General features: G+C 45.3%; 1 protein-coding gene across 1 annotated transcript in view; it reads left to right on the forward strand.

The window, feature by feature from the left end:
- The window catches only part of LOC141073715 (tyrosinase-like), a 130,960-nt gene that overhangs the window by 98,616 nt on the left and 17,610 nt on the right, over positions 1-14,734 (forward strand). The window contains exon 3 of the mRNA XM_073561075.1: positions 12,825-12,963. Coding sequence (XP_073417176.1) covers positions 12,825-12,963 — 139 coding nt within the window. The remainder of the gene's footprint in view (positions 1-12,824; positions 12,964-14,734) is intronic.

Below are 14,734 nucleotides of genomic sequence, written 5' to 3' on the forward strand. Positions count from 1 at the left end.
TAAAAGTTCGGCCTTCTCAATACCCTGTCTTACCATTTCATCATTTTAATCCTGTAAAACGCCAATAGCATCTTTGACTTTTCTTCTACTTTTGACATATCCCCCAAATCCTTTTTTATTGCTTTTGACGTCTCTTGCAAGCCTCAATTCATTGTCAGCTTTAGTAATCTGATTCATGCCCTGCAGGTTTTGCAGACAGCATTATATTCTTCTTTAGATATGCATCCCTCTTTCCATTTTATAAACATTTCTTTCTTCCTATTTAGCATGTGCTTAAGTTCTGTGTTCTTCCATCCTGGTTTCCTTAAATGCTTCCTATTCTTCCCTCGGAATTGTTAACAATTGTGCTTTGAGAATCTCATTTTTTGAGATTTCCTGTCCTTCCTGGACATTTTTGTCCTTAAGGATATCCAGCCATTGGATCCCTCCAATTCTCTTTCTGAATCCCTTAAAATCTGCCTTTCTGAAATCTAACCTTGACGTCTGAGTCTTCACAGGTCTTCCTCCTCTAGTTATCCAAAATTCTAAAATAGCATGGTCGCTACCTCCTAGGATCCCAGCCACTTTTACCTTCTCAACCATTTCCTCCCTGTTTATAAGGATTAGATCCAAGGTAGCAGTTCCCCTTGTTTTCTCCCCTTCCTTTTGAAAGATAAAGTTGTCAGCAAGAGAGGATAAGAATTTCCTTGACCTGTTAGTTTTGCCTGAGAGAGATTCCCAACATATGTCAGGATAGTTGAAATCTCCCATGACAACTATGTCATATTTTTTGGAGAACTTGGCCATTTGATGCATAACGAGTTCATCCATATCTTCAGCTTGCACAGGCGGCCTGTAGTAAATGCCTACAATGGTGTCCTTTCCATTATTCTGTCCTTGTATTCTTACCCAAACAGTTTCCACAGAACTCCCAGTCTCTGAAGCTTGGATGTCTGTGCAGATATACGCGTTTCTAACATACAATGCGACACCTCCTCCTCATTTATCAAGTCTGTTGCAAATAAGTTGTATCCTTCAAGCCTTGTATTCCAATCATGTGTGATGTCCCACCAAGTTTCAGTGATTCCAATGACATCATATTTCTTTTCCTGTGTTAGTAGTTCGAATTCTCCTTACTTGTTGCCCATGCTTTGTGCATTAGTGTAGAAACATTTTAGTTTGTGATTGGTTTCTCTTTCTCCAATATTTTTATTATTTAGATTTTGTTTGTCTTTGTTCTTCCCTTCCACTTCTAATAGCAGACATCTCAATAGTATTTGTCAGGTGTATGGCTTTTTCTAGCCTTTTGCTTCCCTTCCCACATTGTTCTAGTTTAAAGCTCTCCTGATGAGTGTAGCAAGATGACATCCAAATACCGTACATGTTTTCCAGTCTTCGTAAGGTGCACCCCATCTCTAACAAGTAGTCCATTGTATAGGTAATTCACTCCGTGATCCAGAAACCCAAATCCTTACTGACGGCACCATCGACGTAGCCAGTTGTTCACCTGCAGAATCTTATTCCACCTCCTTGTTCCATGGCCATCAACTGGGAGGATGGAAGAGAAGACCACCTGCTCTCCTAGTTCTTTCACTTTCTTACCTAAGTGTTCAAAGTCTCTGCAGATGGTTTCCAGGTGGTTTCTTGCTGTGTCATTTGTCCCCACATGTAGTAGCAGGAATGGGTAGTCATCTGTAGGTCTGAAGAGTCCTGATATCCTGTAAGACACACCTTTAATTTTTGCACCTGGAAGACAGCACATTTCTCTTGAAGTTATATCCGGTCTGCAGATAGCGGCCTCTGTTCCTCTCAACAGGGGATCCCCCATGACCACCACTCTCCGTTTCTTCTTCACAACATTTTTCTTTCTCCATCCAGGAGGACTCTGAAGGCGTACAAGGTTGCTGTTTGTGGGCAAAGTCTTATCCTGATGTATTTCTTCATCGTTCTCCTGCGTGAGAGCCTGGTACTGGTTTCTGAGCAGTATGGGCGCTGACCGCCTCCCAATACTCCTGCTTCTCTGGGTCACATGTTTCCATTCCTCTGTTTCTTCAGGTGCACTTCGAATTTCTTCTCTTTCTGTAACATGAAGAGATAATTCTGCTCTGTCTAAGAACTCTTCACCTTCCTTAATGATCTTCAATGTACCACTCCGTCGTCAGCCCTCTGGATTAAAAGTGCGGGATGTGTTTACCAATTATTTTGTCACATTAAAAGGAGCTACTCCATGGCAACACAATGCTCTTTCTATGTTGTATATTTGAATTATTTTGTTTAATTAAACTCATGTTTTTGTTTCAAGTGTGTGTTGTAGTTGCCTTATAATGTGTAAAATGTTTAAATGAAAAGATTAGCAATTTTGTCATAACATTACACATTAGTCAATTTTTAGAAACTGTTTTTACTCCAAACATAGCGTTGTTCCAAACAAAAAACAATATCATCAGCATATTGTTTTATTGCCCAATACAAATGGGACGACAAAGACCAAAAAAATTAGCATAAGAAAAACAATAAAGTTCAGATAAAAAAAATTAAAAAAATAATAATAAAAAATTATAAGTTATGGTACGTTGGGGTGGTGATGGCGGAAGGGCAGCTTGACCTGTTTGCTATGTTGGAGGCGCAACTTGTACCTCACTCAGTGGATTTACATATGATGCCCCCGGATGGTGGATCTGGCCAGGATTCTGTGGTGTAGCCAAGAAATGGGATGATGGATACTGTAGTGGATACTCCTGAGGATTTGAGCACTCACATGGTTCATACCCGCAATATGGCCATGTCGACCATACCCATGTTGGGACCAGCCTCCAACAGTGGGTCTGATCAAGTGGCCATATTGGGCAGGTGCATTATAGTCTGACATTTGGCCCTGTGTAGGCCAATGTAGGGTTTGGGAGGATGTGGCTGTGGTGTTGGCACACGGGGAGGAAGGGACTCAGATACTGATAGTGCCTGCACTTGTGAAATTCCATGCATTTGAAGCTGATTACTGTTGGACAGCTGCCAGTGTTCCAGATATTCAAAAACCAGGTTGGGGTTATTGGGGGGGTGTGCAGTCATCAATCAATATCTGAATAGCTCCACAGGCATGCAGCCTGACCTCCCGGTGTATTGGACAGAGGTATCGGGCCAGGCTGCAGGCATAGGCTTCCTCACCATCGTCGTGGGCAGCCCTGGCCAAATAGTTTATTACCCCGGTAACATGTGCCTCCTGATGCCAGAGGCTGTCATGTCTCTCATGCGTCGGCCATGGCGTGAGATGACAGCAGCCTGGGGTGAGGTCTCCAGGGGCACAGTAGAGCTGTTGCTGTTTCCCTTGTCCTCCTCTAGATGATCCTCCTGATGCAAGTGCTGGTGGTGGTGGTTGTGTGAGGATGCAGCTGAAAGGAGCAGATGATGGGCCAGCCACCTCTTCACCTTCCCTGGCTGGATCTATAGGAGCCTCTGAGCCAGAGGCTGTCTCCCTCTCAGTTAGGTTTGACTGAGTACTGTTTTTATGGGAATAAAAAAAAATAAAATTATATGAGACTCTAAAAGCAGCATGTGTAAAATGTGGTGTGATGCATGCACTTACGGTCTCAGATCCAGAACAGGAGCTAGAAAAGAAAGCCTATCGAAGTATATATACTTTCTTTTCGTCGGTGCTGCATCCCCACTCCTGGCACGCTGCTGTCGTTCTGGCCGGTACTGGTCCCTCGCGCTGCACCAGTGTCTTATAATATCAGTCACTGCAACGGAACATACACAAAAAAAATTTACATTGAAACTATGCTTTTGAAATTCAAAAAGTAGTTTACAGTCTCATGTTGCACGATACTTTTAATGTTTAAACTCTGTAATATGCCATATATTGGTACAATAAAAGCACATATAGCTATTTAGTGGTCTGATGGTAACACGTGTTACATAGCTCAACAATATTATTCAGGTATTGTACTTACCGTATATACTTGTGTATAAGCCGACCAGTGTATAAGCCAACTTCCCTAATTTTGCCACAAAAAACTGGGAAAACTTATTGACTCACATATAAGCCTAGGGTGGAAAATGCAGCAGCTACTGGTAAATTTCAAAAATAAAAATAGATACCAATAAAAGTAAAATTAATTGAGACATCAGTAGGTTAAATGTTGTTGAAGATCCATATTGAATCAGGAGCCCCATATAATGCTCCATACAGTTCATGATGGCCCCATAAGATGCTCCATACAAAATACACCCCATATAATGATCCATCAAGGTTAGTAATGGCCCCATAAGATGTTCCATAGAATAATATGCCCCATATGCTGCTTCATAAAGGTTATGGCCCCATAAGATGCTCCATAGAATATGCTGCCCCATAAGATGCTCCATAGAATATGCCCCCATAAGATGCTCCATACATTATGCCCCCATAAGATGCTCCATAGAATAGGCCCCCATAAATGCCCCAATAAGATGCACCACAGAATAGGCCCCCATAAGATGCTTCATAGTATACCTGTCATGATCTCAGTGCGGGTTTGACTCGCACACGTGGGGTTAATGTTTGGAACCAGTGCTGATGACTGGCATTTCTGGGGTTAAAGGTTGTGATCCCGATGCAGGCTTACATGCACACCTGGGGCTATGATTGTGGCCTCTCCCTGGTTCTGGGGGAGGCTTCTTATAGCCTCAGGATGCTCCCATCCCTGTCAGTTATACTCTTGCCCTTGGCATTGTGTGGTGACCCCTGAGTGTGTTAGTGCTGTGTTCTGGTTGCTTGATTCTCTGTGTATGACTCGGTCTGTTCCCTGGATATCGCTTTGGATTCTGCCTGGTACCTCCTATGTCTGTTTGGTTTTGATCTTTGCTTGGCCCTGATTATCCGCTTTGTCTCCTCCCTGGTACTGTTCTGATATATTGTGTATGACCTTTTGCTTTGTCTGACCTCCCATCTGTTTATCCCTCCTGTACCTCGCTGGTCTGTACCGTGCATGACTTCTGCTTTGCCATAATCTGAGTTCTCTGGCTTCTCTGACACTATTAGTTGAAGCACGCTTTGTCACCTCTGCTGCCCTGCTCCCCAGGTAACTCTTAGCACTGCTTCTGTACTCAGGACACGTGCACTGGCACTATGAGCAAGTGTAGTGCGGTGTCTCTGACATTATAACTGACCAATTCAGTTGTTTTTTTTTTTCTGAAGAAAAAAAAAAAGTGTGTGTTATCCTCATGGATCCCATACAAGCCTTGGCTGATCAGGTCAAGCACCTGACCCAAATGTTCCATAAGCTCAATGTGGAACAACGCACGATGGCCCAGACCCAGCAACAGTTGGTGGTTACTGTGCAGGGGGCTGTCGATGCAGGGGCTTCTGGTTCTGGGGGTAGGGATGTGTCATTAGCGTCCCCTGAATCTCCGGTCAAATTACCAGACCTTTTCTCAGGGGAGAAAAAGGAGTTCAGGTCTTTCAGAGAAGGATGCAAGCTTTTTTTTTCTCTAAGGCCCCGCTCCTCCGGGGATGAGTTCCAGAGGGTGGGGGTCATTATTTCCCTACTTCGGGGGGCTCCGCAAGCATGGGCTTTCTCACTGTCTTCCTCTGCTCCTGAACGTATGTCAGTGAACGCATTCTTTGAGGCCCTCGGGCACATTTATGATGAACCTGACCGAGTGCGATTGGCAGAGGACATGGTGATGAGTGTCTGTCAGGGGAAACACTCAGCTGAGTGGTTTTGTTCTGAGTTCCGCCACTGGGCGGCAGAGGTCTCTTGGAGCGACGCTGCACTCCGAGGACTCTTTCGCAGAGGCTTGTCTGAGCAGCTGCAGGATGCCTTGGCGTTACATCCCCCACCTAACTCTCTCGAGGACGCCATGACCCAGGCCGTCTGGATGGACCGCAGGCTGCGGGCCAGAGGGGTGATGTAGGTGGATGCTCCATTATTCCCCAGTGGAAAAGAGACTGCCCCTGAGCCCATGGATGTAGGCGCCCTCTCCCTGAAGGATACGGAGAGGAAACGCGGGAAGGACAAGCAGTTATGCTTTTACTGTGGTAAAACGGGACATTGGAAAAGGGAGTGCCCGAATTGCCCGTCTTCAAACCCGGTCGGCGGGAAACGACTAAGTCTGGGTAGTCAACGGGGAGGCTGCTCAGACCCTCAGGTACCATTTTCCTCGTTTTCTAAAGTAGTACTGCCTGTGGAACTGTTTGTGGATGGTAGTTCTTTTTCCTCTACAGCCTTCGTGGACTGCGGATCATCTATTAATCTTATTGACTCCCAATTGGTCACACACTGCAAGATAGGGACAGTTAGGCTCAAGGTTCCGATCAAGGTGATGGCCATTGACTCATCTCCCCTCACTAAGGAGGGAATTCGCTTTATGTCTGATGTGTTTTCGCTCAGAGTGGGCGCTACTCATGTGGAAAACATAAGTGGTTTTCTAAACTGGACCTTCGGGAGGCATATAATTTGATAAGGGTCCGAGAGGGGGATGAATGGAAAACCGCGTTCCTCACGACCGAGGGACTATTTGAAAATTTAGTCATGCTGTTTGGTCTTACCAACGCCCCTGCCATATTTCAGAATTTCATCAACGTATTATTCTCGGATCTCATTGGTCGTTTTGTCGTTATCTACTTAGATGATATTTTGATATATTCCCCCGACAAGTATTCTCATTTGGAACATGTACGAACTGTGCTCCAAAGGCTGAGAGAAAATCATTTGTATGCTAAATTGGAAAAATGTGTATTCTGTGTACAAGAGTTGTCCTTTTTGGGGTTAATTGTATCCGGTGAGGGTTTTCGCATGGACCCCAAGAAGGTGCAGGCCATTACGGATTGGGTGCAACCCCGAGATCTTAAGGGTCTTCAGCGCTTCTTGGGGTTCGCCAATTATTACCGCAAATTTATCCGGGGGTTTTCGCAAGTGGTCAAACCTCTCACGGATCTAACATGCAAAGGTGCGGATGTGAGAAATTGGTCCTCGCTCGCAAAAGAGGCCTTTGCGACGCTGAAAAAATGTTTTATGTCTGCTCCTGTGTTAGTGCAGCCAGATCCGTCCAAACCATTCCTCGTGGAAGTGGACGCCTCTGAGGTGGGGGTGGGGGCGGTGTTGTCCCAAGGGCCTGCCACTCTAACCAACCTCAGGCCATGTGCTTTCTTTTCCAAGAAGTTCTCTGCTGCGGAAAGAAATTACGACGTAGGCAATAGAGAGCTTCTTGCGGTCAAATTGGCGTTTGAAGAATGGAGGCACTTTTTGGAGGGGGCTAGTCACCCGGTTACGGTGATCACGGATCACAAAAATTTGTCGTACATTGAGTCTGCTAAAAGACTAACGCCCAGACAAGCCCGTTGGTCACTTTTTTTTTCCCGTTTTCAGTTTACAATTACATTTCGTCCAGGGTCTAAGAATGTCAAGGCTGACGCCTTATCACGCAGTTTTCAGCTGGTGTCGCCCCCTGAGCCACCATCCTCCATTCTTCACCCTGGGGTTGTGATAGCAGAGGTCTCATCTGAATTTTAACGGGAGATTCAGGGGGCTCAGTCGCAGGCCTCGGCGGCCAAGCCGGAGGGGAAGTTGTTTGTCCCAGAGCAACTTCGCCTGAAACTCTTGCAGGAGTTCCATGAATCCAAGCTGAGTGCTCACCCTGGTATTTCAGCCACACGTCTGGCGGTGGCTAGGATCTTTTGGTGGCCTACCCTTGGTTCGGACATAAAAAAATTAATTGCTGGTTGTGGGGTCTGCGCTCGTTCTAAAAGCTCTCATAGCCGGCCGGCAGGGGAGCTGATACCCTTGGCAGTGCCCGAAAGGCCATGGACTCAATTATCCATGGATTTTGTTACCAATCTCCCTCCATCTAAGGGTAATACAGTGGTATGGGTAGTGGTGGACAGGTTTTCTAAGCAGGCTCATTTCGTACCCCTGTCCGCACTACCGTCAGCTGAGACGTTGTCCAGGTTGTTTGTGCAGCATGTGATCCGGTTGCATGGGGTACCCCTGAATGTGGTGTCTGATCGTGGTGTGCAGTTTGTGGCTAAGTTTTGGCGTGCTTTCTGCAAAAAATTAGGTATGTCTCTGTCCTTTTCGTCTGCATACCATCCTGAGAGCAATGGGCAGACGGAGCGCACTAACCAGTCCCTGGAACAGATCCTCAGGTGTCTAACCTCTGCTACACAGAGTGACTGGTGCGATGCACTGCCGTTGGCTGAATTTGCCTTCAATACTCGGGTGAGTCAATCCACTGGTAGGTCCCCTTTCTTGATTAACTATGGGTTCAGTCCTCATTTTGGTGAGTTTTCTCGTCTGGATTCAGGGTGCCCCAGGGCTGAGGACTCTGTTCAGCGGTTAAAAGATACATGGGCAGAAGTCCAGCGGCGTATATCCAGGTCTCAAGGCAGGTATAAGTTTTTCACGGACAGGAAACGAACACCTGGTCCCTTGTTTCGGGTGGGAGAGAAAGTTTGGCTCTCCACGCGAAACATTAAGTTAAAGATTCCGTCAGCCAAGTTAGGACCCAAATTCATTGGCCCGTACAAGATTGTGGAAAAAATCAATCCAGTGGCGTATAGGCTGTGCCTTCCGCCCTCTTTCAAGATCCCTAACGTCTTCCACAAATCTCTACTGAAACCTTTTGAAGCAGTCCGGGGAGACTCCGAGTCTGCTGCTTCTCCTGTTTTGGTCGAGGGGCAGGTGGAGTACGAGGTTGGTCATATCGTAGATTCCAGGTTGGTAAGGCGGTCGGTACAGTACCTGGTTCATTGGAAGGGGTATGGACCGGAGGACAGGTCCTGGGTACCGGCCCGGTTGATGCATGCTGATCGCCTGGTACGGGCTTTCCATGCTAAGTACCCGGGCAAGCCTGGGGGTCCAGAGGCCCCCCGTTGAGAGGGGGGTACTGTCATGATCTCAGTGCGGGTTTGACTCGCACACGTGGGGTTAATGTTTGGAACCAGTGCTGATGACTGGCATTTCTGGGGTTAAAGGTTGTGATCCCGATGCAGGCTTACCTGCACACCTGGGGCTATGATTGTGGCCTCTCCCTGGTTCTGGGGGAGGCTTCTTATAGCCTCAGGACGCTCCCATCCCTGTCAGTTATACTCTTGCCCTTGGCATTGTGTGGTGACCCAAGAGTGTGTTAGTGCTGTGTTCTGGTTGCTTGATTCTCTGTGTATGACTCGGTCTGTTCCCTGGATATCGCTTTGGATTCTGCCTGGTACCTCCTATGTCTGTTTGGTTTTGATCTCTGCTTGGCCCTGATTATCCGCTCTGTCTCCTCCCTGGTACTGTTCTGATATCTTGTGTATGACCTTTCGCTTTGTCTGACCTCCCATCTGTTTATCCCTCCTGTACCTCGCTGGTCTGTACCGTGCATGACTTCTGCTTTGCCATAATCTGAGTTCTCTGGCTTCTCTGACACTATTAGTTGAAGCACGCTTTGTCACCTCTGCTGCCCTGCTCCCCAGGTAACTCTTAGCACTGCTTCTGTACTCAGGACACGTGCACTGGCTCTATGAGCAAGTGTAGTGCGGTGTCTCTGACAATACCCCCATAAGATGCTCCATATATTATGCCCCATAAGATGCTCCATAGAATATGCCCCTTTAAGATGCTCCATAGAATATGCCCCCATAAGATGCTCCACAGAATAGGCCCACATAAGATGCTCCACAGAATATGCCCCATAAGATGCTCCACGGAATATGCACCCATAAGATGCTTCATAGAATAATCCCCATATGCTGCTGCTGCTGCAAATAAAAAGAAAAATGACATACTCACCTCTCCGTCACTGGGGGCCAGGTGCCGGTGTCGCTGCTGGCTCAAGACCGGGCTCCTGAGATATTCCCCTGGCCCTGTTCCCACGCTGCTTGCCACTGTCTGCCACATCATCTCTCAGTGATGTTCAGGCAGCAGAGGGCACGGCGTGCACTAACAAATGTCACCACTCCCTCTGACCTGAACATCACTGACAGAGGGGACGCAGCAGGCAGCGGCGAGCAGTGTGGGAACGGGGACAGGTGAATATCACATATACTTACCCCCTCCTGGCGCGGTCTCCGGCACCTGCCTTCAGCGGTCATGACATGAATATGCGCATATTCATGTCTTTAATGAGCGGTACCACGTGACCGCTGAAGGAAGGAGCCTGAGACCGGGAAAAGCAGGGGGGCGGCAGAGACCGTGCCGGGGGGTAAGTATGATCTCTGACACCCCCGCTCCCCCTCCCCCGCCGACCCCCGTATATGACTCGCGTATAAGCCGAGAGGGGGACTTTCAGCCCCCAAAAATGGGCTGAAAATCTTCGCTTATACGCAAGAATATACGGTACTAATTTGCTGCTGGGTCTCACAAGGTTTGTCCTCAAAGTCAAGAAACATCTGGACACATATCCTCCTCCATGCTGTTTCCTTTCTTGCCCGGTCGGCATAATGGGTGTCCCTCTGATCCCATAGTTCTGGCCTCTCTTGTACCAGAACTATGAGCATCTCAACGTTGATATATGTTGACATGATGGTGGACTCCGTGGAGGCGTTCTTCCTGTTTTTTTGTACTGCTTGCCAAGCTAATTAGCATGCCCTAGCTTCCTGATAATGGCTGCTTCAATTTCCTGGCACCTGAAGAAGTCTTGCGTATTTCTCTCAAGTCACACGCATGGTCCGTGTGTAATCCGTTTTATTCTCGCACCTATAGACTTGCATTGGCGAGTCTCGGCCGTAATACGGTGCAGCACGCTGCGATTTCTCTCGCACCTATAATACGGGTGAGAAAAAAACGGATGATGGGAGCTGCAAAAAGATTAACATTGGGATGAGTGCTGTGATTTTTTTCTCGCATTTCTCGTCCGTATTTCTCTCTAGTGTGCTGAACGGCTGCTGCAATTTATTCCTCTTATACCCAGACATTCCCCTTATGAAAACCTCTACTATTGTGCTCACTCACTGTCCATACTCCATACACACTAACAAGAGAAGAGACTAAAACATTTAACCCCATCACAACATTCAAAGTAATTTTACGTCATGTTGGGAAGGGGCTCCTGCAATGTCTGTTAAGTGCTGTGGAATATGATGTAAAAGCAGAAGATTGTAGTTATTAATAAATGTAATTAATCCAACAATCTGTATGACCACATTTATATCAATAGGTTTGTATTCCCCCAATGTTGTTTTACCTTTCAAGTAAAACCATCTAACCTTTTCCGCTTTCCATTCTTGAGTTCTAGATGAAAGATTAGCTCTGGGATAGAATATTTTCCAGGTCACAATTATCCCAATTTACTTAGATAAATTCTAAAAAATTTTGCCACTTCAAAAGAGTCTTTGAGATGCCATGTCAATTAAATATGGGTAACCAGACCTTCCTCATCTGTAGGATGTATAAAAACCCTTTATTTTATTATAGAGATTGTTTCCTTTTATTCCAATCTGGGACATTGGTTATAATGTCAGAGAGGGTGACTCCAGCAGAAAGAATAGGGAAACTACTCAGACCGGATGATTATCATTCTGACTCACATATTACAAAGAGTTTTTCCCACTAAAAAATTCTAAAACTGAAGTACAACATCTTGCCCATTTTAGGATTATTGTTAGCATACAATGTGGTCACAGTAGAGGTTTGTTTCAGTTTTTCCTTATTACAAAAAAATAACATGATAAAAATGTAAAAACACAAAAATGTCACATAAGGCACCAGTAAAACCCACATAAAATCCATAATGTATCCCATGAAATCTGCAGGACTTTTCTAAGTAATTTGACAGCAGCATGAGCTCTGGACAGAGACCCTGATTACAGTGATATGTCACTTAGATTACTGGGAGAAGCAGTTATGATAGAATCACAGTTTTCTCTGTTGCAGATTCAGTAGAGCTCAGATGTTGAGCTGTGTGGGTATCCCCGCCACAGCTTTCTGTGTACATTGGATGATGGTAGAGATGTTAACCAGCGCTCCAAGCAGGTTTGAACTAGGAGGTACCAGGCCAGTTGTCCTATAGGGATAATGCTGCTGATAGAATACTGCATTGAAGCTGCAAAACACAGCCTAGTATGTGACTCTGGAATAAGGCTAGGTTCACATTGCGTTAGGGCATCCATGTTTAACGGATCCGTTAAATGGATGCGCTAATGCTGATGTCATTTCTGACATCTTTTGTGACCTAGCGCTAGCGGTATGCGTTAACGCATGATAGCGGCTCGGTACCATGCGCTACCATGTGTTAGCCCATATAGTCTATGCACAGCAAACGGGTCCGTTCGCTGTGCGCTAGTACCGACGCACCCAAAAAGGCTGCATATCGCGTTTGAGGGTGCATCATGAAGTAACGCATACTCGCTAATGCATGGCGATTTTGGCATGCGTTAGGATGCGCTACTGCAATTGCGGGCAATGGGTGCGCTAACGCATCCGTTACATAGCGTTAGTGCCGCTATGTAACAGATCCCGTTAGCGGATTGCCCCTAACGCAATGTGAACCCAGCCTTAGGGTCTCATGCTGCTTTCAAATATATAACTAAAACCTGCTGACAGATTGCCTTTAACGAGCCAAAATAGTTATTAGGGGATTTGTTAGCTGCTGCATGCTGTTTTATCTATGGCCTTTCTGTATCTGAAGGACTCAGGTTGTAGCTACAGAGCTGCTCATAGAAGCAATCTATAGAATAATAATTCCAACAATTCCACAATTTTCACACAGTATTGGTCAAGTGGTGCAAAAAACAGAAGTGTTGAGATCCCAGTGACCAGCAGAGAAACGTCTCATGTTTTAAAAACTATTTTCATCCATCTGAATGTTTGCGAAATTCTATTTCAGTCTAAAGATGATTCCATGAAATCTTCGGTATCTGATAACTTCTATCATTCTATTTCTATTTACAGGTTTCTTATCACCAGATGGAGTGACACTAAAAAGGAGTATGCACAACCTGGTCCACATCTACTTGGGGGGCACCATGTCTCAGATCCCCATCTCCAGTAATGACCCAATCTTCATCTTACATCACAGTTTTATTGACAAGTGAGTGAATAGAAAAAGCATTTACATCTATTAATATCATTCACAGATTTAATAGGAAAGTCAAATCTGCTATAGGAATTTTACAGGATGAAAAAGATGAAGTCATCAAAAATGATATTGAGAGGGCTGAACTTTAAAATTCCTATGTTGCATATGTGTTCACTAAGAAAACAAATGTAACATCAACTGATCTTCACGGTGCCTTTGAAGTAAAAAAAGAATCCACTCTATCAATAAGCAGAGAGAAGGTGAGGGAACACTTGCCATTTTTTTGGACTATAAGACGCACTTTTTTCCTCCAAATATGTGGAGGAAAATGGGGGGTGCGTCTTATAGTATGGATGTACCGACTTTGGCTATGGTGGGGAGGTGGGGAGCAATTTTGGCAGAGCAGCAGGTCCCAGAGGCAGGAGCCGGCTGCTGTGGCTAACTTCTGTGTCGCTGCTAAAGAGAAATTAATATTCACTGCATTCCATGCTGATTGGTGTGGAGGGCAATGAATATTCATTTCTCTTTAATGGCATCCTGGTATGATTGCCCCCCCATCTCGGTCTTGGTTTGATTGGTCCCATCCTTTCCTTATCCTGGTATGATTGGCCCTCAAAACAGCTAACATAGAAAAAATTCAAAAAAACTCATACCACAAGATATGGCCTTCCCAAAACCCTGTCTGATGACAAATGCACATATAGCAGGATGCAGCAGGCCTCCATTAATAAAGGCAAGGGGCAGCTCATGTAAGTGTCATGCAAAGTGTCTTGCTTGCAACCTATTAGTAACGCCCATAGTATTCTCAGGCGGGCTGCTATAATATGCAACACACAGTGACAGACGCCCCAATAGACCAAGCCAACAAAAAGAGGCCCGGCTGCATCCTGCAAAAAATGATATAAGTGCAAAAAATTAATGCATACAATGAGTACAGTAAATGAGGTATTGGTTAATATTTTGGCCAAAATAGATAGAGCCTGCAAGCCACGTCAAGGCTCCTCATAATTTGCAGGTCCCTAACACTAATATCAAAACAGCTAACATAGAAAAAATTCAAAAAAACTCATACCACAAGATATGGCCTTCCCAAATCCCTGTCTGATGACGAGTGCACATATAGCAGGATGCAGCAGGCCTCTGTTAATAAAGCCAAGGGGCAGCTCAGGTGCAAACTACTGATAAAAACAACCACCCCACACCTACCAAACCATGGAGAGGTTGGCAGCCTGGTAGAAAAAATGCACACAGATAAGGCTTGCATAGGACATTAGTCACACATGTAAGTGTGATGCAAAGTGTCTTGCTTGCAACCTATTAGTAACGCCCATAGTATTCTCAGGCGGGATGCTATAATATGCAACACACAGTGACAGATGCCCCAATAGACCAAGCCAACAAAAAGAGGCCGGGCTGCATCCTGCAAAAAATGATATGATAAGTGCAAAAAATTAATGGAGGCCTGCTGCATCCTGCTGTATGTCCATTTGTCATCAGACAGGGTTTTGGGAAGTGAGAAACTGGGTCTGAGTAGAAAAAGTAAATTAATGTGCATGCAAAATGTAATTGCATATGAACACATGACCTTTACACAGAGAAAACCAAAAGCAAAACACAAAACAAATATCCTGGAATAAAAAAGTGAAAAAATATATTGCAAAAATTGCATGAAGGTAGTAATAATAGTAATAATAAGGGTATTTAGTTAACGTAATTTTGATCAAAATAATGTAGAAGCCATCCCGCCACGTCATGACGTGGCGGGATGGCTTCTACATTATTT

The sequence above is a fragment of the Dendrobates tinctorius genome, unplaced genomic scaffold (genome assembly GCF_039654945.1).
Source record: "Dendrobates tinctorius isolate UK_male_01 unplaced genomic scaffold, ASM3965494v1 ptg000313l, whole genome shotgun sequence".
NCBI lineage: Eukaryota > Metazoa > Chordata > Amphibia > Anura > Dendrobatidae > Dendrobates > Dendrobates tinctorius.